Here is a 27807-nt window from a genome sequence, read left to right on the forward strand (position 1 = left end):
TGTTAGACATAACAGACCATGCTTCTGGGAATTGTAACACACCCTCTAAGAGATGAACTGTTTACAAATTATAAATACACAGACACTTAGTTCAAAAACCCAAGAGCAGATTTACTTCCTCCACCTAAACTATCTGTCTCAAACGACAAAGCTTAATTGCCAGTTCCCTCTTTCTTTCCCCGTCTCCCCTCTCGAATACCATCATGGAAGACTGTAAAAGATAAGAGAGCTCTGTCCCTTTGGCAAAAGCTGTTTGGTGGAGGAATGGCTTCTCGGATTTGTGCCATCTTGGACACAGAGTTCAGGCTATGTCGTGTCAGCTCTGGGGTCTGTCAGGCTGTCTGAATAAGGATTGCTTTAAAATCACGTTGCTGAAACACCTTTTGCCTGCCAGTAGAAACGTATAGACAAGTTACGTGCAGCTTAAGATATTAAGTTGTCTGATTGTTGACTATTTCACTTTGTTTTAACTTTTTTTTTCTTTTTTTTAATAATGACTGTAGAGCTTCAAGAGCAGCCAGTGACTCTGTTGAATGAGTATTGTAGCACCAGACTGGAAAGTATCTTGGAGTCTTCTCGTGATCTTAAGTTGTCTGGATATAAGTTAGCATGTCCTCCAAAACACACAAAACCTAACTTACTCCTATTTCCAGGTCTGGTAGCTGATTCAAAAGAAAATCAGAGATAAAACTAAATCAACAGTTCCTGGTTTCTTTTTCTTTTTTTTCTTGGAGGGTTTCTGTTTGGTGGTGAGCCAATGTAGCCCTGCTTGGCTGGTGGGATGTAATAAGAAAGGATCAGATGACACTGTGGCTTTAAGCCAAATTATTTTGAAGCTTCCAAGAAATGTTTAGTGTCTGATGTATTGGAAAAAAAGAAAAGTGGGGAAAAAAAATCTCCAAAGGAGGAAAATCCAATGTTTCTAATGTAGGAAATTCTCTGTCAAAAATAAGTATGAAAAATATACAAAGTTTTATGAACTTAGTTCAAAAAGACTCCAGCCGAACAAATTAAAGTCAAATTCATCCAGTAGCAAACAGCTGACATTTTCCATTTGAGTTAGATTCAGCATGTGGAAACCTTCCGTATGGATCTTATTTGTACGGGTGGATTACGATGAAAATTGCATTAATTTTCTCCACAGTAAAGGTCAGTAATTGAAACATGAACCAAGAGTCTATTGTGTAAGATGCTATATCCCCATACTTAGGAAAGGTCATTCAAGACAATATCATCTCATTGTTTTCTTCCTTGGAAGTATAAATAATTTCATTAGTTTTTCTATTTCTCTTCAATAGAACAATTGCAATATAATATTTCAACATCTCCCATTAAGATTACTGAAGAGAAATGATGGTAAAGACTTGAAAATACCCTATGATACACGGGGTACGTTCAGGCTAACAAGGAACACCCACCTTCTCCACAAAATTATGGGCAAGATTTTGTCCAAAAAACCCCCCTAAGGTGTGTGTTTTTGTAGGTGTCGACTCCCTTAAATTGCTGCTCTTTCTTCAGTTGACTCTCTGTGGCTTCTCTCTCACTGCTTCCCAATGAGTCTTTGCACAGACCAAGAATACGTTAGTGAGGGAGAAGCCCAGGGGACAGATTCTGCTACTTGCCTGAGCTATGCTTGGTGGAAAGCTGGAGGGTGGGACACTTCTAAGCACACATAATCGTCTGATCTTGCAATCGTCTTGCAAAGTGTAGCAGCAATTTCCAGGTATCATTTGAGACAAAATTATTGTTTCTTAAAGCTTTATCCAAGCTTCTTACTGACTTGATCAACTTCTGTTTAAGACAGAGTGCAGGGGTTGCTCTGGTTGTGCTTTTGTCTTTGCTTAGAAGCCTCCTGTGTACAAGAAACTGGAAGATAAATGGTCTGTTGTAATTTTTATTTACACTGCAGGATTGTTTATGACTGCTCTTATCTGTAAGCATCCCATAAACTGACATAATCCTTGTCCCAGCATCATGACCCACCCATTCATAGGTTTAGGAGTGACGGGAGAAAGGAGTTGAAAGGAGGGACTTGCAGAGTGCTTTTCAATATCCTGGAGGCTGTGGTATGGCTTTCCTCACACAGAAACCTTAGCAGCCCTATGGCAGTCTAAAATGCTCTCTCTTGTCCTTGAGGTTGGTAAGATAAGACTGACTTCTCTAAATCTCTGGAGAAATATTAAGTAGCACTGTAGTGGAAGGCCACTAGACTGAGCACATGAACCTTAATGAGTTCTTGTCCCTTTAACTATTTAAAATGTTGTTAAAGTTTATTTTGAATTGGCCAGATACACGAATAGGTCTATCTTTCTCCTGTACCCCAAATTGCCTAGTTTATAGATGGTGGTCCAATGGTTTACATCTAATCTCCATGTGATTGTTCTTAGGTCTTGTGTATTTCCAGGAGAGACCATTTGTTTTGATAAAGTTGTCTTTCCTCTTGCCTTTTTTTTTAAATCAGACGACTGATGACTTTTTATCTCCATTTAGCTTGCCTTCTCATTGCTTCTTACTTACATGTTCCTCACCTGAATGGTGCTTTATTCTGATGTGACTACCAGCGTTGCTTTAAGACCGGTAGCAGTACCACCGGGCTTTGGGTTACTTTACATCCCTATGCAAACATGAACAAGTACAGAAAATGCCCCTTAAACCCCTTGCATTTCACGCTTGTGCAGAGGGAGAGCAACAGAATTATGACCTAAGCCTCCCCGCATAATCTGTTTCTTGTGTTGGGCTTAGGAGACTTTTGCTGGGCCTCTGTGCACAGATGAAATATGTCTAATGTAAGCAAAGAAAGTGTAAGCGTGGCTGAACAAGGCGTGAAGTGGTCACGTTCTGCCTTTTAGCCAGGGGTCTCCCAGCTGCAGGGTGATGTGCCCTGATTTTAAAACGTGTCCTTTTAAGGCCGATGGTTCTCTCCTTCATATCAGTCTAAAGTAATTCTATTGGCTCTGGTGGAATTATTCCAGATTTCACACCTTTTTAACTGAGAGCATAAATTGACCTGTATGTGTTGCATTTCCTCTATTTGGTAATTATTTCAAGTACGCTCAGGTTCACTGAATTTCCACAGCCAGGCAGGCACATTTGTAGCATGGTGTTAATAAACAAAAAGATCCTGTTATGCACAGTTTCGGGACTACACGAGGCGATCGCTCAGAGTTTGGCAGTCATCCTCTCTGGGTACTCGTCCTCCTGGAAATGCCGAGAAGCCCTTCTCGACACACAGCAGACATTGCAGCACAGGGCAAGACAGTGACTCAGCAAGGCAGATTGCTGGGTTGATTTCAGCAGCCTTTGGCTCCCACCAAAGGCAGGATCCAGTTAAAGGTTGCTGTGGTGACTATTTTCAAAGCTCTGTCTGGAATTCATTTTAGCTACCATGAGACTGTCTGTCACTCCATGGCTACCACCTCCCACAAGAGCTTCATTCTGCTGCTAGACTGAAGCTGCTGAAGCTGTTAGTGAATGGTTGCCTGCATACAATAGAGGCCAGTGCTCTGCTGTTTATACCCAGTAAAATCGTTTTGGTTTTAGAAGTTCTTCGTCGGCAAGTATTTGGCCTCAAGACACTGGCACAGGTTCTGCTGGACACCGCTAAGGCTGCTGTTTTGTAGTCTAGCGCAGAGCAAGTTGCGAATGAAAATCCAACTTTGGCTAAGTTTGCGTTTCTTAAATAACTATAGCATGTTTGGGTTTTGGTTTGTTTTTTTTAAAAACCCCCCACAACAGAATAATAGTGGAGCAAAAAAGGCATGCATGCCTGAAGTTTTTCATTTCTTTCCCCTTTCCATCAATCTTACTTGTTGCTAATACACTGGAGAATTCATATCTGATACATGGGATAGATACTGGTAAAACATTGTCCTAATGTGCTTGTAGCAGTAATGGCATAATGAGATAGCTTCTCTAAAAAAGCTAATCTTGAAAGTTAGGCAGACTAACTCTTCAAATTCCTGAAGGTACTAAAGATTTTCATTCCTGACTTAGTTGCCTGCATCCTGTTTTCTTCCTCCTTTTGCTTTAATCCGTATTTATTTTTTTCTCCTTCCCTTTTCCTCATCCTTGCCCCCAAGTGTTCCTCAGCTTTATATATTGAGTTTCCCTTGGCATGCCAAAAATGTGCTGATGAATACCACTTGTTTGAAAGTCACATGCAAGATTTCTTTTTGTCCAAGTGTTTTATATGAAATCCAAGTGAGCAACTATTTAGAACTTCCTTGTGACTTTAAGCCTAAGTTTTTTGTTGTGTGCATATGATATTTGCAGTATATATCAGAAATACACTTATAGAACAACTTTAAACATTGTTTATGCATTTTGAAGTCTTACTGGTTTGCATCCATCCAAAGGAAAAATATCTGAAGGATAGATTTAAAAAAACAGGGAGGTGCTTTTTGTAGAGATGAAAACTGTTAACCACTTAATCAAATTATTAAAAGAAGTAGATTTCTCCACCATTTAAGTTTTCAATTCAGTAACAAATGCTTTGCTGGAGGAGAAGCAACATCTTTGTTCCAGAGCAGACCAGACGATTGATCATTTTTGCCTTCAGTCTCTTCTTCCGTGAGTCTTATGATTTCCTTTAGCAAGCCCAGCTCTGACCATTGTAGCTTGCCCATTGTGAATTTCTGTGTTAATCCTGGAGATGTGCTCTCCTGGCGTGCCCCGTATTTCACACGCATTCAAAGTCTTCATTATTGGAAGTACCTCCAATTTTGCAGTCATGTGATAGTTTCTTTTGCAACTGTCTCTGAATGTCTGGGAGCAGCATAGCATAGGGAAGGACGATCATGGAGCTGTGCAACCCTTTGAGTCCATGTCCTGTTTAGTGTTTCCATTTCAGAAAGAGAAAATTTTAGAAGGCCCTTTCTTTCAGTATGGCAGAGATTTGGTGTCTTCATTTACAAGTTTAAGTTGTCGTACCACAAAAGACTTAATTTCTGATTTTTTGGGGGTGTTGATTTGGGTTTTTTTTCTTTCCTTCCCTGTTATTCCTAATCTTTTGTAAGGTCCCTGTTGTGGTTTTGTTCAGGCAACTACTGCAGAAATGAAGGTTTCTTAAATCAGGATATACAAGGAAGATTTGAAGCAACACACTGATTATAGAATTAATTCTCAGTTGTAAATTCATTTTGATGTGGTTAATTCTTTCCAAGAGGCTGAAGACTAGTTTTGGTCCACCCACAGTGCTGTAATCAGCTGAGAAATAAAGAAGGAAAAGCTCCTGAAGGAATGTAAGTTTCATGATTAGTTTTAGGAAAATTGCCAGAAACAAGCAGGATATTTTATTTTTAATTCAAGCAGAAGCTTCTGAGCTATGGTTTTGAACCATGGGTATCCAAATCCTGTTTTCAAGCATCTTAATATATTGAGTCCAAAAGAAATCAGAAAAGAATGAGACCTGAGGAAGATGGAAAAAAAAAATTATCTGGGTAGTAGGACCTTGCACAAATGGGGAAGTGTGTTTAGTATAAAATGTATATAGGATCATTTTTTTTACATATTCCACTAATATGGTAATGTTCAAATATATCTTTCTGTATTATAGTTTGCATTCACTAATGGATATGGACCAGTGACTGTCCTCTTGATGGACTATGAACTCTCTTACTGCTTCTGATGGTGTTTTGTGAGGTGCTAGCTTTATAGAGCATAAACAGTCCTCCAAAACCTAAATAATTTTGAAAATCCCATTCGTCACTTCATCTGTCTGCTTCTCTCTTGCTCAACTAGTCACCTAATCATGCTGTCGATGTGTTTAGATTGCAGGTTTTCAGAACAAAACAATAATAACAAAGAAAAGACATTGACAAATTTCCAGGATTTTCAAATGATTTGCGCACATATTACAGTATATATTGTGAGGGTGGTTGCTAGTCTACTTGACTCTTTAATAGCTGATTTCATTGACAAGGCTTTTGAATCCCAGTCTGTCTATTTCTCTTCCTTGGTTGGGCATATTTTGTATTATAAATTGAAAATGCCGTTGTCTAAGGGTGATTTTAGCCTGCATGGTATGTAGGAATATGCTTGCAATTGTCATTATGTCTTAGGAATATGGATAGTTTCTGGTTTATTTTCTCAGTCTGCTTGGTGGCTGCAGAAGAAGTTATGTTATATTAGTTAAACTGCATTATCACAACTTTCTAAGCTCAGTTGAGGACATGTAAATGAAGACAGCATGATGCAGACGGACCTGACAGATTGCAGCTCTGGGTAGCAAGAGTAGGCTTGCCCTGGAGTATTACTTTATCTAAAGTGGTTTCTTTTATCACTCTATCTGAATTTGAACAGAATGAAATTCCCTCTGGCTGGTGTTCCATGAACTACTCCTCAACTTCTACTTCCAAGTTTGGTGCAAAAAAGCCAACTATGGATAAGGGACTGTTGCACCATTGAGAGAGTGAATAGTTAAAAATAATCCTAATGTGTCATTTACATTTGAGCATAACAAGGTTATAACTGGAGTTGTGTGAAAATGACTTTTTGATGCTATTTCCCTGTAAACCGCCTATTTATTTATTTATTTAATTCTGGGGTTATTTCGCACCCCGAGGGTTTCATTTTTGTTGGTTGTTTTATTAATGTAAAAATACTCATTTTCACACCGAAATGTGTGATTATTTAAAATGCTGCTTGTATTCATCATGCGCTCACTGGCAACCTAAAGGCAAATATTTAAATGTGTTGGAGCTTGATAACTCTATGGTGGTTTTGGCTGGCTTTTTAAACTCAAAAACTACTGCGAAGAGAAATGGGCAGTAATTAATTTGAAGGGTTACAAGAACTGTACAGTCATGTCGGCCTCTTAGCATCCACGGACAGTTCATACGTTATTCCAGCACACAACAATGTAGTACAGTGCCCTCAGATGCACACAAAGCCTCTCACAGCACGGTAGTACCAAAAGGTTGTAACAATAAACCTTCGCCTCTCTGGCCTAGTGCAACTTTGAGTAGCCTCTAAAACTCTCTTCTGCATGAAGGAATAACGTGGGTTCACCACACAGAAGCAGAATTGCAGCAATGTTGATCCAAGCATCTCTGGCCCTTGTGTTTGCACCCTCATCCTTTCCCCTGCCCCAGCTGTCGAGGACCAGGGAGAACGTGGATGCAATGTGTGTTTTATGAACATCTCCCCTCTCTGGGCACTGACTGGTTAAAACACAACTTAAAATGTCTTTTTTTTTTTTTTTTTTTTTCCTAAATTGGGCTGATTTTGGAGAGCCTAAATGTGATGTAAAATCAGTGTCCAGGCCTCTGCATTTTGTAATAAGTGAATGTTTTGCTGATTTCTTGCTAGAATATCTGCAACCACACCAATTTGCATGCCTGTATATGTGTTAGATTACTGGCAAAGAAATGCTGAATGCTGATAATTGTATACTGATTTCCAAGGCTGATTTAAGTCATTTTTGATTTTTAATTCATTCTGTGCTTCCTTTTTATTTCTGCACATGTGTAGTAATGTCCTGTAATGTTGTTGCCTAAAATAAGCAGTAAGAAATGAAGTTGTGAGATGGGTGCTGTAAAAGGAAAAATGACATTTTTTTCCTTGGATTTTCTTTTTTTTTTTTTTCAGTAAAATAATAGATCTCTGTATACAAACTGTTCAAAAATATTGCATTCACTGTCTTGCTGCTAATTTATATACAGAAAACATCATGGCTGTTGGGAGCCTACTGACCTCAGAAAGGTGATATTCATAAGTTCTGCACAATAATATTGCTCTTGAGAAGCACTGAGCACCCTGTACTCCCCTACACATCAGCTGGACTCGGGGATGCTCACCATCTTTTCCGGTCTGCCATACAACCGAGTTCTTCAGTGAAAGCCCGATTTGAGACCCTGCAGTCAATTTGTGTTAGAAGACGAAGAAACCTCTGCCCATGTGGCAGGAGGAAGAAAATATGGAAATCTATATATCTTCATGTTAATTGTATGTGATAAACCGAGATGTTTGTTCTCTCCGTCTGCCAGTGATATGTTGGAGTTATCATTGGTAATGGGAATCTTATTTTCTTCACGTGTCTGCGAACATATTAGCAAATAATTAATGTTGTTTGTTTGTTTGTTGTTAGGAATCTGAGAAAAAGGGGCTAATTGACAGAATCCACATGGTCCAAGAGATCATCATAGCTGTTCAAAGCATCTTAGAAGAAATAGCATCATTTGGAGAGAGGATTAAAAAGTAAGTATATATATTTTTTGCCATGATTTGCAATGAAGCAGAAAAATGAGAACTAAGGTGGAATTCTTTTTTCGCTCCAAAAATGACTACAAGGTGCTGCTGGAGAGCCTGACCAGTCCTACCACAGTTGTTTTTCTTATGGAGTTCCTTACTCCAAAAACCTTTCCAAGGCATAGGAAGAGAAGCAGCCATGTACTTTGCTGGTGTAGCTCTCGCATTCACCCATTTCCCCAGATTTCTGGTCTTGTCTGTCTGTGATGGGGTAGGGAGTCATGATAGTACACAAAGAAAAATATTGTTTGAAGACGTGGGTGCAGAAGTGTCAGGCATTTACTTTCTTTTCCTTCATGGAAAGTAGATAAGAATTGATGGTTGGTGTTTCCCTTTCCCACACCCTCCCTACCCTGGCCCGGTTACAGGGGTTACCAGTCTCTTATTTCCCTGCCCAACACATTGATGTTATTTTCTGTTTGCCATTTTGAGCTGTCTGCTTCCTGCTGGTGCCACAAGGAAGCCCAAAAGGCTTTTTCTGGGTCTTATTGCAAGGGGAGGCAGATAGGGTATTCCTGACCTTACCATGGAGGGAGGGGAAAAGCCTAACCCCACCAACCTTGTATAATCCAATCTTTATTGAAGCTTAATTGACCCACATTGTTTTCTGTTTTGAACACAAAGTGGTGATTTGTGATCAAGCCATGTTTTCATGGGGAGCTGGGTTCAAGCTAAAAATACAGTAAACGCATGTGCTATGGTTCCGTGCTGGACACACCAGCTGGGGTGGAAGTGGCCCAAAGATGTATTCCAGTCTATGAACAGGACACTGTTCTGCCCAGCTGCATGGCAGGAAGACTCGGAGAGCTTAAACACTATTAGTTCTTGTATTCATTTTGGTAACAATGGTCTTAGAGAACACATTGAGTATTAATGTGGGTGCCCGATGTAATTTCAGAAGAATTCTGTTGTAACTCAACAGTAATGTACCATTAAAAAATTGCCACCAAAGTTTTTCCTTAAGTGACAGACTGAATTGTGCTACAGTTTCTGTCTGTCACTCTACTCATACAATCATAGGGAGTTTTAGTAGTTTAACTGCGTTGAGCTGTTTTGCTGTTTTTTGTACTTTAACTTAAGCTACGTTGATTGATAATGATGGGTCCTCTCCCACCTGTCTTTACTTAATATTTAATACATCTATTGAAGCTTAAAAGTAATTCTTTTAGCATCCTATTAACTTTAACTGTCAAGGGAAATTCATCTTATTTTATAGCCTGATAAGTGGTCCACATTGATTCTCTCTCCTTCCTACTCCCCGACATCATGATGTGATGAAGTTATCAGGCAGATTGTATGAAACAGAGATGCCCAGATTCAGAAATCCACCTATGAACTAATTGGCGTACATGTAGTCCAGCTATCTCAATGCTTGATGCATGCTGTAGAGATGCATCTTACAAGGGCACAGAGGGACAAAATAACTTTAAAGGTGCCTTAGCAATAGCTGTTTACCTGAAGTCCATCATGGGCTTACAGGGGTCTGTGTGAAAGGAATTCCTGTTTTTCCAATGCTGCAGAAGTCTGACTGACTGTGGTGACTGAGCCTCTTGAGAGTGCTCTCCCTGGGAGGATGGTGGTGTGCAGAAGCTTGGACTACCTCTAGTATACTATAGCTTACCCAGGACAGCCTCAAATATACAGTTTAGTAAGGAACTGATGAAAACCTAATGAAATAAAAGCAAATATATCAATAACGAGAGAATTATATAAAATGTTAATTCCTAATAGTATTCAGAGAAACTACTATAATTGCTCTTTTAAGGTTTAATGTCAGTCATAAATTAATCCACTCCAAGTTATTAGCAGGGTTGAGTCTGGCTACTTGCCACATTTGAGTCGTGCACTGACACACATCCTATGTCATCTCCACTGTGGCCCAGTGGAGTCAACTCAGATAGCTTGCACCCGTAGCATGGCCTCGTCTCCAGACCAGATGATCCACCCATGAATAATGGAGAGCTGACTGGTGAGGAGAGATGTGTAGCAAGTGCAACATATATAAGAATAAACAAAACCAACTTCCTATATGCCTAGCAACTTTGCTGAGCTCCCCCAAAAATATCTCCTCTCTCCTTGTCATGATATTGGCCTCTCAGATATCTCCCTTAGTTTGTTATAGCATCCCAATGCAGGAATCTGCATATCCACCTTCTGAAAGATCTGCAATTTACATTGCATTTGAAAGTGCTGAGCACTGCAAAGAGGTCATTAAATTATTATTAGGAGGCAGAAAATGAGCAGTATCCAAGAGCAGAAACATTGAGAAGGATTCTTGTTTTTCTTTACAGCACATTCAACTGGACGGTGCCTTTCCTCTCTGTCCTGGCCTGCTTGGTCCTGGCAGGAGCAACAGTCATTTTGTATTTTATACCACTGAGGTACATTGTTTTAGTCTGGGGTAAGTACTCCACTGTGTCTCATTTGCATGCAGTAAATATAAGAGATCTACAGAATGAAATCAAACAAGCTTTAAACAACCTCTTAGACAGATAATCAAATGCTGTTGCTTAGCAGTGAATAGATATGCTATGAACTTCTTAAAATTACTGTCCCCACCCCCTCCCTGAGTGATCCAACAATCTGCTTTTCTTAGGGTTCTTTATAAGTTTCCAATAGCACCACAAGAAGAGCTTTAGTCTGGTTAATCTACTTTCAGTAGTCTGGATAAGCTACTTTCAATATTATTATTCTGCAGGAGAGTAATTAGCTTCCTGATTCTGGACCCCTCCCAGCTGAGAAATGGTGGGTAGTGGACAAGATGTGTTTGAAGAGCTGGACCTCAGAAATCTGGGCTCTGGGACCCTTTTGGGTCTTAACTTCCCTACAGTCAGGAGAAGCATTGCACCCAATAACCCATGGTCCGACAGGAGGCACTGAGCATCTCTTTGTGTCACAGGTCAAAAAGTATTTGTGTGGAGGTGCCTCACGAAGTAAAAGAGGAGCTTTTATGAATGCAAATTTTCCTGGTAGCGTTATGACAAGGATAAGATGGTCTTTTAGAAAAGAAGATGGCATTCCAGCAACTTTCTTCATCTCAAAATGGCATTTATCTTATTTAGGGTGATAGCTTTTATCTCAGCCTTGAGGTACAGTGCTTGAGAACACAGTGCAGGTTACTGAGCTGCTGAAGCTCAGCCCCAGTGTGGCTCTGGGCTGTAGAAAACCCTCATCACCCTTCCAGGGCTGAGCCATCTGCTGCTGTCTTGGCTCTCCTGGATACAAAAAAGGGAGGGAATGAGAAGTGGCGGAACAAAAAGTCACATTTTGGGGCAAAAAATAAATGAAATAAAGGACTAAATCAGACAAAAGAAAGGGCAAAACAGAAGCAGAGACATTGCTATGAGTAAAAAGTTCAGTTACAAAATATTTCTGTTCTTGTATGGAAGACATGGTAAGTACATGAAAACTATACATCCATTCAACATCATCTAGATTGACAGGGCCTTCAAATATGATACATGTTAAACAACTACCCTGTGGCAAGGCCTCAAAAGACCTTATGGTATTTTCTGTTTTTTAAAAATCAGGTACACAGGAAATTGTGTTGGCATTTTGCTACAAGTGTATGGCTTAAAAGCTGAATCTCAGATGTGAAACAGGTATATTTCAGGGAGAAGAGAAGGCTGGAGCAGGAATCACATTTGAAATTCCTTCTAGGGAAACTACTATGTGATTTCAGACAGGGTATGATGGAATCAAATGCTCCATTGTGATCCTCAAAGGCAACCAAAAATTAAATGTTTTTGCTGTTCTTTAAAAGGGGTTAGCTGATTTTCTTCACTTAATTAAAAGTGGTTAGCTGATTTTCTTCACTTAATTATCCTTTGCTCTTCTACCACACCTTCACATAGCCATACTACTGGCTGCTATTTCTCGGTGGGGAAGTGATGGCAGTAGGGTGTTAAGTGCCTGCATTGGCACAAGGGGAGAGCTGGGAGGGGTGCTGAGGTCTCTCACTTTCTCATCCCAGTCCATGCAGTAGAGATGGCACTGGCTGAGGGCTGCTCCTCACAAAGGCAGGAGAAGAGAAAACCTCATCAACTCCACAATAATACGAACATTACACTCCCATAGATCTTCTGTCCAGACTAGAGACCACCTCTGCGAGCTGAAGCATAACTAAGTCCGTGGAGATGGGGGGGTGCTGTTGCTGCAGTTAATAAGCCAGATTATTCACTCCAAGATCAAAATAAACTAAACCTTTTGATAAGTTTTTACAGTTTCCCACAGCATCATAATATGATCAACTTGTCAAATCTGATTCTGCAAAGAGAGGATAAGCTATGAGACATGATGGGAAAGGAAGCTTTCATTTTCAGAAGAAATGGAAGGAGAAAAGCCTTTATCCTGCCCAATTATTTTCAGACCCTTCCAGCTTCCTGGACAAGAGGAGAAGGAATGTCTTTGGTCAAATAGGATAGCAGCTTTAACAGCAGTCTTGGCTGCAAATTTGTGTATTTTCCCCACAGTATCCCCCACAATACACACATGCTGCAATCTCTCTTTACCACATTGTTGCCAACAGGTGATCCCCAAAGCAGAGAATTACTTTTATATATGATGTCCTCTACTTTTCCTAGGAGGCACTTGTGAATGATTCCACATGACAGGGAATGTGTGTTGCTTTAAGTTTGAGGCAGTGTTTTCACACTAATTTTTACTTGTGAATTCCTCTTCCCTTTTACACCTTGCCTGGACAATTTAGGAGGAGGGGAATGGAAAAGGATTGTATTATTTTGTTTGCTTTTTTTTTTTCCTAGGCATTAATAAATTTACCAAGAAGCTTAGAAATCCCTATGCCATTGACAATAATGAACTACTAGATTTCCTCTCCAGGGTACCATCTGATGTTGAAAAGGTAGGTAATGAATGGCCATCGCCAACAGAGGCAACAAGCGGCACCAAGAGCAGCGAGGTGCTCTGCTTGGGGAATACAATGCCAGTGCACTTTTGAATAATGGAGATAAAGAATCAAGGGAAACCCACAAAGGGCAGGGAGCCAGGGTTTTAGAAGAGAAGGGAGCCAGAATCCTTTTGTCAGAAGGATAAAATGATTGCAGAAAAATTATCCTGAAAAGACCTACTTAAAAATGATCTGAAAAATCACCCAGTGCAGTTACTGAACTAAGCTTTCTGTCACCTTTCTTCTCTGGTATTTATACAGAGGGAAGAGAAAAATAGTCTTTGATAGAGATAACCATCCAAGAGAATTTGCTGAATTCTCTCTGGGTGGGTGAGGGGGAGCATTATTTCCATGACTTTATGCTTGCTTTGTTTTTTTTCATATAAACTGTCTCTCAAAATTCTTCCTCCCCACCCATCTTGATCTCCAGGCCTCCCTTGGACAATGCTTTGGTCATCTTTTTCTTTAAAGAAAGCTTTGAGATCTGTATAAAGTACTCTGCAGTTGATCAGATCAATCTTCTACCATTATGGAATTATAAATTTTAATCTAACCAGAATCTATCCTCTCTCAATTTCTGTCAAGTTTTGCCTCTTCTCCTATTTCTTTTAAACAACAGCACTGTCTTCAGTAATCTCGCCTATCTTCCTGGGAATTATTTGAACAATAAGTCCTTTAGAATGTCAAGTTCTCTTTGTTTCTCTTGAAGGAAAGAAAATAGTCTGTTTGGGGAATGAACCCACACAATATAAAAGATTCTTTTTTTTTTTTTGTTTTAATCAACTGGAATCTGTGTCCTCAGACCTTCATCCTGGTGCCCGGGATCCCACTGACATTGTACCTTTCTCTGTAAATCACAGTACTTTCACAGTGAGGGGTTGTTTACTGTGAATAAGAGGATCACAATCTCACCTGTAAGGATTTCTGTTGGAGACAGAAAAATAATTGCCTACATGTGATGTTGAGGCATCTGGTAGAAACAAGGTTGGAAAATGCTTCTGGTGGCATTTATCTGAAGAGGCCACCATGCTGGTTGGTGGCAGCACTAATAACTTGAGAGAAATCTCTCCATAGATTGGTAGGAGGAAAAAAAGCTAAACAGAAATCAACATGGAGACATTAAGCATCAGTGTGTTTTTATTTTTTGTCATTGTGATGGTTTGCATATGCCCTTTTAGTGCTTATGTTTAAAGATATGTTGCTTTTCCTTTATTTAACATTTCCATTTCTAACATTTTCTTGAATAGTTTCTATCATTTTGGGATCGTTTGAACTCTCCAAGGAAAATGATAACTATTTTCTATGTGGGGAATGGTAAAAGTTCCTAGGGTGGGACAAACTTTCTCAGAGTTTTCCTCTAGTGCTAAAAAATAGTGAGCCTGTGTGACAGTGAAAAGTCATCCTGGTCACTCCAAAGTCCCCCCTGTCTACTTTGTTTTATGTGCTATCAATGCATTATTATTTCACTGTCGTACTGCAGTGAGTTAGAAATTACCTCAGTCTGTACAGTAGCCATTTACAACCCACGTGTGTTGGACAAAAGACAGGAGGAGTGAAAAAGCTGACATGTTCGGCAAAAGTTTCCTCATAATTTAAATGGGAATACTTTTCTGTAGCACAACAGATAATTTGGAGACTACACCATCCTTGTTGGTTTATCACACATGGTTTAACCATTACATTGTATATGAAATTGTTGTATATGAAATGCAGTTTTGTCCAGGTTCTGTTTGGGAAAGTATTTTCCTTTTTTTGAAATGATTGAATATGTCAGCATCCCAAGGTCTGTGTATGGTTTTGACAACTGTCATCTTACTGTGTATTGGGACCCACTTGAATTGGAACTCCTGAGAGAAGTTTATTAGAGTTATAGGTTAATGCCAGAAAGATAAGAAAACCAACTCCCAAACCAAAACAAACCCAAAAGATCTAGCCTACATTGCTGAAATCAGGTAGAACCCCATGTATCTCATTAGAAAAATCTGCTTTTAATATTTTAGTTTCAAGAAATGATGCATGACTTCTCAAATCCTTCCTGCAATTAATCCCCTATGTTCCTGTGTTTAGAAAATGATTCATTACTTTTGAACCTTCCTTAGTTTCCCTTGGATTGTCCTCAGGGAGCCATTAACACACACTGTAGTGAGCTAGAGTTACCTAAGTGCAAACGTCATGTCTATTTGTTTTTACAGGTGCAGCATGCTGAATTGAAACCATACAGCAGCTCCAGTCCCATTAGGAAGAAGCGATGCGCGCTATAGGATGCAGCGTGATTTTGGAATGCAGCATCTCCCTCTGCATACGCCATACGTGCACAAATGCTTCCCCCTCCCCCCTTCTTTTTGCTTCAGAACAGCGCTATAATCACTCCCACAGACTTTTTTTTTTTTTATTTGAAGATGTGGTTTTTTGAAAAACCTATCTTGGGTTGGTTTGGGGATTGTATTTTCTGGGTTATCTTTTCAGCATGGAATCCTACCCCAAGAAAATGCAAAGTGGAATGTATGAACTAGTTTGTGGGGTGGGGAGGACAATGGGTGAGGGTGGTGGAACAGCACAACTACATCTTTCTTTTTTTTCTTTTTTTTTTCCCCCCCCTTCAATTTCAGAGGCAAGACTGGATGTGGCAGTACTCCCTGTTTTATGCAGGAAGAGGTAATTCCGCTTAGTGTAGCAGATCAGCTGAGCTGATGTAAGATGCTCTGAACCAGTTTTTAACATATCCAATAGATTTACATTAAGATATGAAAGCTATTCTTTTCTGAGTTAAATCACTGTGCCTAGAAAGGTTTAAGCTCTGAATTAACGACTCTTTGATACCCATCTTCTGTTCAAGCAGTGTACATTTTAAGAAGTTTTTTATCATAATTAGCAGAAAGAGCTGGGAGCTCCAACTGTATCTCAATATTTCATCCAGCACTTGTGGGCTTTTCTTTTTCCTTTTTTTTTTTTTCCCTTCTCTTTTTTAAAGCCCACCCTGTGGTTAACTCTTCGGATACTGGAATCATTAGAGATCCATTGCTGGCAATGGATGCATTAGAACCTTTTGCTATGAAAGGCTTAAGAGACCATAGAAAAGCCTAACTCACTGACCTGAAAAGACTCTGTTGACTTGCCTTTTATAATTCCATCTCATCAGATATTTTCAGCATAGCTGTTGTTTTCCCATCTAAATCCAGAGGGGTCAACACTACAGATTCAAGAGGAAAACACTTTATGGCCTTAAAGAAACAAGTGCTTGTGCAGAAAGAGAGCGCGGTGCCTAAAGACATGGTTGTGCAATAGTGTGTAGGCTTTGGTCCACCACTGCTCTCTCACTGGACTCTTTCCTGGTGGTTCACAAGGAGAGGATCAGAAAGTGAAGTCATGGCAACTGAAATGAAGAGACGGGAGAAAGGACCCCGCTCTCTATTCAGAGAATGTGATTTCTTGTTTACTTACCAATCCTTTACCTATTGTGCTTTTGCACAGATAACCAGCATTATTCATGTTATTTGATTGGGTAAATTGAAACACAGAATCACGTGTAAGCCTGCTGAATTTTGGGAAGCATGTAGCCCTTGTTCCTTTAGATGCTGAAGGATGTTGTGAGAGCAACTTGCCGCCGCAATGAGGCATTGGTGGGATGACAGCTGTGCTTCTTGTGATTCCCAGGCTGGTATTACCACGAGCATTTGGTGATTTACAGTGCAAAGGAATAGATAATCCCCAGAGACAGGTTTCTTTTTAACAAAAGAGAACTTTGGAAGTCATCTAATTAAAGGTAACACAGGTAAAACCTTGCTTATGGGTCGGTGATCCAAAGGGAACTGCACTGGGTTGTTCAGTAATGCAATCTTGTGGGTGTGTTGTGTGAATTTGAAGAAGAAAAATTAACACCAGAGTATCTTCCACTGGACTGTTAAGTAGATTCAGTGATTTTTCCAGAAGTTTATCTTTCAAGGCTACAAGGCTCACTGTGCCTTTGAATTAGGCACATTTTCATAGACGTGATTGAATAGAGAATGTATTTTGTTCATCCAAAGCTGTGTGTAGCTGCTATGGAAAGACAGAAAAAAAGACTATTCTGGTTTAAAAAGCCACAAAAATGTCTCTGTGCGTGCATGTGTGCTGCGTACTCGTGTATACAGAGTTGTGTATAAAGAGGAGTACATGTATAATGTATGTATAGGTGAATGCGTGTGGGGGAATGGGTGTATATACAGATTTTAAAACCTTGAAAATGTTTATGAAAAATGCCAAAGATTCTAAAGCTTATGATCTTGTGTCTGTTCTTCTTCATTTTGTATCTTCCCCGGCATGTCTCTCTGGCTGAGCCAGATCTCTGCATGATTTGATTTACTTCAAGTTAATGAAGCTGGTTGGAAAGAGCCTTGTAGAAATTATAAAATCTCCAGTAAATCTCCTTCTTGTACATACAATAGATGTTCACGGACCCCTTTTGTTAAACCAGTTTCTCAATCTTCTGTGTAAACAATGCCTCATTGTCTCGCTTTGAACTATCATGTAGCTTATCATACTGTAGTCTTGTCATTTTATAAGGACCAAAGTCAAACATGTTTAAACAGACATGTGAGATCTGATTGTTGATTTGAGTGAAAACATTCAACTGCAGGAAAAGTTGTTTATTTATTCAGAAGCTGGGACTGATAATTTAGTAGATTTTTTTTTTTTCCTATACATTTTTCCACTTGGAACTGATTTACTGATTTCTGTTCAGGAGACAGGGAGGTGTCTTTTTTGTGTGTGTGTGTATGTGTTTCAGAATAATTTGTATTAGATTGTTATGCTGGAGACATACCAAATGAAGGGGTTTGGATGATCCAATACCTATATATGTTGTAATGAGCTCTTTGTTTTGATAAATGCTGTTTGAAATGCAATAAACATTTGATTTTATGATGATACTTTTAATTTACCTGAATTAGAAGATATATTTCCCATTCTTTGCAAAATGCTTACTGTACTATAATATTTAGTGTCTGACTAGGTAAGTAAATACATGGCTTGACAGTGCAGTGTAACAACTAATGCCAGAGGTTACTTGGATTGTTAAAATATTTAATGTATAGCATGGAAATGATAAACTTACACTTTTAATTTAAGGTAGTCATTTCAGTACAACAGTGTGTACATTTGCAGTCTAAAATCTCTAAGAACAGAAAGCATTCAGAAATTTGAATCCAACTGTGGGTCTTTTGGATGACTGTGGATAACAAAATCATGAAGATACTGGAATATGACTAAAAATGTCCACTAACTGTACAGTGTGTAAATAACTGGACTTGACATATATGTGCAAATGTAATATGTACTCATGTTTGCCCAAACATAAGCTGCTGCTGAAGGCTGGTTTCTTGAACAATCATGAAGAGTCAGCTCCCCTATGGATCACTGTCAGTAAAACTCAGTCACTGAAATGCACCTTGTGGAAAGCAAGCAAACAACTGAATAAAGCAAAGTTGGTGGAAATGTTGCGCACCTTTTCTTTTGTTCTGCTTGCAAAGCTCTGATTTTAACCTTCAGCCATAACTCTTCCTCCCTCTGCTTCCCACTCAATCCCCTCTAAAACCACCCACAAAGCAATGGAGAGCCCAGGCTCGTCCCAGCTGACCTGGGACTCCCACTGGAGACCACTGCCCAGCAGATCAGCCACCCTGCACCCATTTGCATGGAAAAGGGAAAGCGCTTGTCCCCTAGAAGTTAGACTGGCTGCTGCTGATTCGCTGCCTGGGATATGAGTGGTAACAACCCCCTGAATTGGGCTGTCTCACTAGAAAACAGAGACTTACCTTCTAATTTCCTGTGCTCTCCATGGGGCTAGGTTTTATTTTATATTTTTAATTTAGAGGGCCTGATCCTGCAAGCATTACTGCAAATGGAACTGGAGTTATTTTCCCATCAGACCCCATAGGTTCCCACCAGGAAGGAATTTGATAACTCTGATGTGTTAAGAAAAAATTGACAAAATACATTCTAAGCAAACCTTAACCTTTAGATTCTTCATCCTTCAAGCTAAGCTGATGGACTGTTTGGGAAATGTTAGCCTTGACTTTAGAGACTGTGGCATTTTTAAGAAGTGAATCCTGTTCTGTCTTAATATTCTATGTGTATTTTATCTGTAAAGCTACATGTGTCAGGGTCCTGGTGCATCTACCCCTTCAAATCACACAGAGGCATGATAAGAATATCTGCTCTCAAAGTTTGCAACTTAGAAGGAGACTGAGATACTACAAATGATTGTCAATCTGCTGTATTGCAGATGGAGTGTTTTAATAGTTCTTCAACTGGGGTAAGTTAAGTCAAGTAAAATTCCATCATTTTGGGACAAACATATCTGCCTGACGGTTTATCAATGGGAAAGACTCTTAGCAGCAACAGTAATTATGTAGTTCAAGGAAGACATGAGCAAAAAGTACATTTATGACTAACGTGAATATTCACAAGCATTTAGAAATAATGTTGAAGTGGAAAAAAAGCCTCTTGAGATTATAGCATTTTTAATCTACTTTTCTCTGTGATGCTTTGACTTAAAACAGCACAGCATTTCAAGAGATTTTAGAAGGTCATTTTGCTTTGAATAAAATACATGCTCTTCTGACATGAATCATGAATCTGAGCGTGGGGAAGCAGGAGGTGGCATTTAGGTCTCGGTGTTTGCAACAGCAGCAGCACCTGGGTGGGCATGAGTTCAAGTTCTCAGCATGGCTTTAACCTGAGGGCTGGTGATTCTTGTTAAATTTTACGTGAAGGAATGTTGCCAATCAGGTCCTGCATGTGGGATTGAACACCTGCAATTTCCCTCTTGACTGAACAAGATGATCTGCCGCTTATAAGAGAAGAAAGTGGAAGACGTGCTGGTATAAACTTCACTTGAGCTGATGTCTTAGTACAACCAGTCTTCTAACCTCTTGAGGACTTCCTTGCAGAAGGAAGGTAGGACAAGCTCATATACTGGTCACATATGTCTGGTTCTGTGTCTTCCAGCACCAACCATGGTCAGATTTAGATGGTCAACAGATTGTGCCTCACAGTAGTGCTCACTGGCGGCTAGGATGGCTCTCTATGAAGCCATGTGCTCACAGCTAGTACATTTAAAGAGTTCCCTTTAGCCCATGACGGAGGGATAAAGCACCAGACTGATGATTTGAGGAGTAGATGGATGGGTATGAGCAAGGAGCCTATGCTAGGGACTGCTTCCTCCACGAATCTGGGACTACCTTGCTAGGGATTTGTGCCCTACACCTGATTTGTTGTGATCAAATTTCTAGAAGACGAATGAAGGATTTTTCTGCTCTTGATCTCTGTATTTTTGGTGAGTTACTTTTATGACTGGGAAGAATGTTAGAAGTTTAACTGTCATCTACCAACTGGAGATGATAAAACCTAAAGACTTGGGACTTACACTTCCAAATACAGGGTCAGGCTAGATTCTCCTTTAGTCCCAAAGGCATGTGGGGATAAGAAACTTCTTCAGAGAAGTGCAAAGTCTGCTCACTGATATTTGGACTTGACGATCTTTTCCAACCTTAACAATTCTATGGTTACGGTGATTTCAGAGATGCTGGAAAATACTTCAATTGCATCCTCAACAGAGATGAATGAATAAACAGGGTCTTGTCTTAGTGACACTACTCTTTATTCCAACTGAGGGTATCTTTTTTTAAGGAGATTACCTGAACAGAAACAGAACAAAATGCATTATTTTTATTTCTTGAGCAAATACTTGCTGCTACTTCTATTCTAGCTACTGTTTGTGGAAGATGGGGTTTGACTGTTTCTAAGGTCCTGAGTCTGTGCATAGCAAATCCATGTAGTATTCACTTGATAAGTACCGCCACTATCTAAAGCAGAGTAAATATTTTGTCATTGTATTCAAGTGAAGATGCACAATGGAAAGAGCATATGTTCACATATAAGACAACAAAAAGACTTTTCGTTTCATTGACTTCTGTGCTAAATTTTGCTTTGATTGTGGCTGTCTGACTTTTCCCTCCACCTGTCTGCCTGTCGTTGGCTCACTGCACAGAATGAGTATCTGGAGCAGCACAGCATCTACAACCTTAGAAGAAGGGGCTGGGGTGGGGGGGAAGTCTCCATCTCTAGCAATAGACGACTTTACTGAAAGTCAATGCCATTCCTTTGCATTTATCACTGCCACTCTTGCTCTGCATATTTTTGGTATTCGTCGTGCATTGTTAGCAGTGATTGTCATGTAATTAAATCACTGCTCATCACAAGAGCCTATTTTTATGCTGAGATAAGCATCAGAAGTCTGCTGCAGCGTCCTCCAGATCAATAAAGATGTTCCCTGTAGGATTACAAATAGTCTAGGGTTGTACAGGGCACTAGAATTAATTAGGAATGATTTCTCTTTTTCTTTCTTCTTTCAATACATTTTTAATTGTTTATCCATTTTCGATGGGATTGTTTTTAACTCTGCTGTGATGGTCCAGATGCTTCTGCTCAAACCTTTTGAGCATGATACAATATCAATCTCGGCAATACTGTTTACTTTATGTAGTCACTATTCTCATCATATTTCTATAGGCATGTGTGGCTATTGCTTCAAAATATCTAAATAAGATATTTGCATCTGGGGCTTTGCACTCAAGATTACAGTTAAGTGGATTTATTAAGTGGTTGAACTTGGAGATCCAAGTAAAATCTTCACACCTGAAGGTTATGAATTGTGACATTTTGATTGGAAGACCAGAGGGCAAGTGGAGAAACTTGAGCCATTTACTGAGGAAGCACATTTGCCCAAGGTCACGGAGCCAAGTCTGTGGCAAAAAAGTTACTAGCAACCTGGATTATTGTGGTTTATACTTTCCTGTTCTCAGCTATATGCTTTTATGTCTTTGTCTTGTCTTAAATTTTCTCCTACTTAGGTGCCAAAGAATACCCGCTCTATGTGGTATTCTTCCAACATCGCGATAAGCTGCTCCTCCCTGCCTGTAAACCTGTCCCATCTACAGCGAAGTCCAGGATTAGCAGCAGCCCCGTGTCAAAGTCCTCACAAGAGAAGTCTGAGCAGACCCCGGGAAAGCCCTTTGAGTCCCATAGTTTGCTGTAGAGGTAAATCCAGGTAAAAGTTTCAAAAGATAGTGAAGGATGGGATTATCCCAAATAGTTCTTTAAAAGGAAGCTAACCAAGACAAGGTCAATTAAGACACCTCTTTGGGAAACTAGAAACACAGTGTTGAAATTATATAGTGTAGACTGGGTACGTGAATAGAGGACTGCATGTGTAGGACAATACAGTGAGACAGAGGTCTGTGGAGAGTTTATAAAAATAGAGTGGGTGGTGTCCACGAATGGATGAGGCATAGGGAAGGTGAAGGAAGGTCTTCATTTCTACTGCCCTTCAGGCAAACAGCTGAGTGCCATGGCCTTCTCATCCAGCATCAGCAAAAATGGAAATGGCTTTCTCAGCTGTGCTGGGGAGGGGTGTTTGCTCTTTCGAAGGCTCAGAGAAGAGCTAGATTTTTTGGGGGGGAATAGAAGGAGAGGATTCCTGTAGGGAAATATAGCCACTTCTTTACAGGGAAAAGAAACTAGTGCACTAAAGTGTTACTCTTTATAAGTTGCACCTGAAGTGCACTGAAGTCAAATGCCTGCTGAGCTCACAGGCTTTAGATCAGTCTGTCTACCTCTATGAAAGGGATAAATAGTGGTCAAATCTGCTGCTGATAAACTAGCTGCACCTGATGTGGAGAGAATGGTGAAGCCCTGGGAAAGTTTGGCAATATGGCACTCTTTGGAAATGATTCTTCTAATCGGATCATGCCAACTACCAAATGAGGGAAGAGGTGCAATCATTGCTGTTGAGCAGCTCTCACCTGATTGTGCATGCTCTGAGCTCACGTTAACTTGGAGGAGAGAGCTGGAGCTTGTGCTCTGCTCTCAGTTGTTCTCTCCTCCTTACTGTTTTACTGGGATGAAGATTTGCTGGCCCTCAGTGGGCAAACCTGCTGGCAATATGCCAGAGTATTCCCATTTTCTGGAGAGTAAAACAATTTTGCCTTGATTCAGTGGCAAAGAATTGGACAGCAACGGTCCTTCAGAAAGCACAGGGATCCTCAAGAGCTCCAAGCACCTCAGGTAGCCTGGGATTACGGAAGCGAGCTTTACGTGGCACGTGTACGTGACTATTGCCGTACAGAGGCAGCAGCCATTCAGCTTCTGCCAGTAACTGACTGCTCCCAGAGTGTGATACGATGCAGGGTTCTGTCAACCAGACAAAACTGACTGCCCAGGGTTTGCATATGGCAGCACAGGAGATGAGCTGGCAGCCCGTGAGCATCTCTGGGTTAAAAGCTTGCTGAGTGAGCCTGTGCTTGTCCCATCAGCTAGGAGGGAGCTGCTGCATCGCTCACGTTCTGCAAATGTTATGTCTTCTCCTCCACTGCATCTTTATGCCTTGTTAGTAGAGGAGACTGCCTATTACTTGTGCCAGGAGAATGCTGGCAATTCCAGCGCTCAGTTCTCGCCTACCTTTGTATGACGGAGAAGTTACGCTTGCCGCTTTTCCAGTTGTCACCTCCTTCCTTCCTGCGAAGGGTCTCTTTTGTCTCCTGAAGCTCTGCAGGGCTGCTGCTCACCAGAGGCAGCACCCAGGAGCACAGTGCACAAACATGCTCAGGAAATGAGCAGTGTGGGGGTGCAAGTGGGGTTTCTGCAATTTTTCTATTGCACATGCATAGTGTTAGTCCTTTTTACAGGAGATTTCTTTCCAAATAGTTATTTTCCATTTCGTAATGTGCTCAATCTTTTCCATTTTCACAGTATGACTTGGATTAAGGTAATTCAGAACAGAAGACTCCTCCTATAAAATATATGCTTGCCTTATAAATTTTTGCCAGAAATAATTCTTCCTATTACCAGCTCTTAAGGTCAGTTTTCTTACCATCAGCCTTCCCATTATTTTAATTATTAATACCATTATTATTATCATTATAGTTCGAAAGTGTATAGGATGTTTAACCTTGCTATATGTTTTGATTGACTGCAGTTTTGGAGGAGTGGTTGGTATTCATACTACATAAAAATGTGCAGTGTTATGGAAAATCGGAATACCTAACCAAAGGGGAAGTGTACAGAAATTTTCAGTGGGCAGTTCCTTAAATTGATTTGGCACCATCCCAGTCCTGTGCTCTGAAATTAGCCCTGGACAGCATTGATGGGTACTTATCTCCATGATCTATGCTGTTTGCCACTGCATGGTTGCTTCACAGATAATTTGCAAATTGTTTGTGAGCCACGTGTACCAACACGTCTGGTATGGTGCTAATGTACTGGCGCGATCTGGGTACACAGATCCAACACGCTGCTCAAGGGGAGCCTCAGCCGTGTCCGGTAGCTGGATTAGAGCTTTGTTTTCTATGCAGCACGTCAGGGATACGTGACGGATGGGTTCATCATCCCCTTCACATATGTTTAGAGATCTCCAGCCAGGCCAGGATTTGACAGATGACCACAGTGGGGAAGGCACTAGAAATATTTCCGCAAAAATAACCCCTCTACACCCCCAAAAATTTATCTAGTATATGCATGGGTGTTACAAAACCATCGTTCATGGCTACAGGACGTGGCTGGACATTATCTGTTTAGTGTTCCGGCTGGTTTATTTTGGGGTAGTCAGAAAGGAAATCCCAATGTAGAGGTGGGTGGAACTTTTTTGTTGAGCTGATGTGAAAAAGAAAAATACCTGGCCATTTGGAAGGGTTTGAACTCTTAGTATAAGGCTCTGGGAGATGGATGAACGGTCAGAGAGAAGGTGACGGGGGGTTCAAAGGTCCTACGGCATAACTCATTGCTGTGAGAAGTCCCTATCCCACAGTGAAAGTATAAGAACTGGCTGGCAGCAGCGTGACCCTTAGCAGTCAATTAATCAGAAGGATTTCCTGTCTGAATATGCAGATGTGTGCACAATTATTTTACCTATCTTCGCAAACACAGTCCACGTCCCTGCATGCTTAAATAAATCTTGGCGCTGTCCTTTTCTAAAGACATTTCAGGTTCAGCCTGGTTGCCTGCATCCTGCGTGGTTTTGTTCAGCAGTCCTTGCAAATGGCCCATCTCCTCTTCCCTTTCCGCTTCCCTTTCCTCCTCCTCCCATCCCATCACAATCACTGCTGCCCAGACCCATCCTTCACTCACACAAAACTGATTTCTGTTTATGGAGCAGCTGGCAGCAGCAATGCTCAAGCACTGAGCGATGACTAAGAAACAAGCCCACTTTTCCCTTAGCTGTCACGAGCTTTTAGAAATAACACCCTCCTCTGAGGAAGTCAGAATAGCAACAGGAAAATAAGTAAAACCTATTATAAAACAGTTGTCCAAGAACTTAGGCACGGCGCAGGGTAGAGATCAATATGCTGTGAAGGTTAAATCTATTTTCACACTGTGTTCTATTTCACAGTTTAATGGTGTTTTAATGTGTCTGTCACTGAGACCCCTTCATGTTATGCAGGTAGAGTCTTTACAAAGGAGAAATAACGTTGGCTTTACAAGCTTCACAGTAACATCTTATTTACCAGCTGAGATGTGATGCTTTTCTCTCTGGAGATATGCCAGGGTTTGACTATTTATTTTATTTTATTTTATTTTATTTTATTTTATTTTATTTTATTTTATTTTATTTTATCGTTTAGAAGAAATAAAGTGGTGATGCACTTACAATATTTTCTAGATGGCTTTTGGGGAATGCTTGTAGAGAAGGGAACAGCAAGAGTGTGTGTGTACCTGGGTAGAAGGGACAGAAATACATACTACTGTATGTATTACTACAGCACAGCTGAATACATGGAGGGTATGTAGAATTTCCAACCTTCAGTTTGCATCCTATCCAAAATAATGTATTTGAATGCTTTAGTTTGAACTCAGCTGACCCTGGGATGTTGCATCATGCTTGGTGAGAGAGTAGAGGACAAAGCTAGTGGGCAAAGAGGAGTGATCACAGCCCACTGTGATCGGGGATGAAAAAAGGAAGAAAAAGATGCTGAGGGAGGGTAGGATAGTAAAAAAAGCTGATTTCAGTCTGGGCCAGCGTAAAGGCTGAAAGGGGAGGGAAGGAGAAAGGGAGGAAAAGCAAAGAAGTGTGGTATAAAATCTAGGGTAAGTACAGTGCTAAAGCACACACACCTTTGGGATGAAGCAGTTTATGTCTCCACAACTCAGCTCACACTCTTTGCCTAGTGGTTGAAGAAACAAAAAATCCTCTTCTGCTTTAACTATCTCTCTTGAGCTTTGGCGAGGGAAGGGAGAGGCTGGGGCATCCTAGTGCTGTTCAGAGCTTTAGACGGGTACCTGAGCGTGCAAATGCACATGTTGGTGTAGGCGTGCTGACGGGTTTGGTGAGGATGCTTTGACAAACCTCCCACTGCCTGTGGATGACCCGGCACCTGGATGAAGCCTCTGGTCATTTGCGTCTCCCTGCAATGAGCCGGGGCTATGCACAGCGGTATTTTCTCACGCTGGCAAGGCTGGGTAAGCTGCAATCAAGTAGCTCCTCTGATTTTGCCATGAGTGAATCTGAGTGCCTGTTATCCAGAGGGACTTGCTCCAGACATCCTCACATTGTAATTGATGTGCGGAGTCAGCGGAGTCAGGGGAGGACAACTTTCTTATGCCCGTGGCTTCTCTTGTGCGATCTCTCTCCCTCCTGTCTTTGCCCTCAACAGCTCCCTCGCAGAGCTGGGAGAGTGCTCTCCTTTGCAGCTGTGTTGCCTTCCCACCTCTCTCATCTTTTGCTCCCTCAGTTGCTCTTTACCCTCCTCTTCCTTTGTCTTACAGACAAATGACTTAACTCTGCACAACCTCCTGGGAGGGAGAGGCTGTAGGAAGGGAATGAATAAGAGAAAGAGATATAATATTAAGTCTTCTTAGCAGCAACTTGTTAAAGACCTCAAGCTTCCCCTCTACTGGTTGTTTTGCTGGAGTAACACGCCTTTGCCCTGTCAGGGTCTGCTGAGGGCTGGTGCTTGCCAGAATGTGAGTTTTTAGACTTTCAGAGCATTGACTTGGCTTAACCTGAGTATCCCACTGTAGCAGAAATGTCTGCAATGTGTGTTTTGGCTTTGGTACACTGTGTGCTCTGAGTTCATCTCTTCCCCCCTTCCGTTTTCCATTGTTGGAATAACAGTCTTCTGTTGGATGCAGTGTGACTGGCCTTGTAATGTGGGGCCAAAATAAACTCTCTGCTAGCGTGTTTTCCACCCTCCAAAAGGTAAAATACCAGCACTGAAAGCAGCCGACCCCTGTGTGGGAGCCTGTTGTCTGGAAATTCAGTGACTGACTTCATGGGACAAAACTTTGTCTCAAACAGTACTCCCGAGAAATGAATTTGCATCTTTTGGAGCTGCTTGATCAAAGGCTTTGCATCCTTTGTAGCTGATGGTGTTACTGTCTATAGAGAGAGAATAATGAAGTTTTGCTGGCATGGTCCACAAAAAAAGAATAGTTCTTTGAATATAATTTAGATTTTTCTTCTATGCTTTCTGTTCATAAAGCTTGGAAAATACTGTTCAAATGAACATTTGAAAATGCCGAACAATGTCACATGGAGACTTTATCTTGGAGGATTTTCTCTAGCAGCCTGCGAGGAGGCCATGGTCCTGCACTCAGAGATAAAAAATTTCTTCAGAAGTTTG

The 27807-nt window shown here is 40.7% G+C and overlaps 1 protein-coding gene across 5 annotated transcripts in view; it reads left to right on the forward strand.

Moving 5' to 3' along the window:
• The window catches only part of MCTP2 (multiple C2 and transmembrane domain containing 2), a 121790-nt gene extending 103173 nt beyond the window's left edge, over positions 1-18617 (forward strand). For all 5 annotated transcript variants that reach the window (XM_054077831.1, XM_054077828.1, XM_054077829.1 and 2 more), the window contains 4 exons: positions 8087-8196; positions 10539-10648; positions 13011-13108; positions 15346-18617. In XM_054077831.1, the coding sequence (XP_053933806.1) occupies positions 8087-8196; positions 10539-10648; positions 13011-13108; positions 15346-15414 (387 nt within the window). In that variant the 3' untranslated portion in view covers positions 15415-18617. The remainder of the gene's footprint in view (positions 1-8086; positions 8197-10538; positions 10649-13010; positions 13109-15345) is intronic.
• Positions 18618-27807: the final 9190 nt, after the last annotated feature.

This window comes from Cuculus canorus, chromosome 12, assembly GCF_017976375.1.
Source record: "Cuculus canorus isolate bCucCan1 chromosome 12, bCucCan1.pri, whole genome shotgun sequence".
NCBI classification, from domain to species: Eukaryota; Metazoa; Chordata; class Aves; order Cuculiformes; family Cuculidae; genus Cuculus; species Cuculus canorus.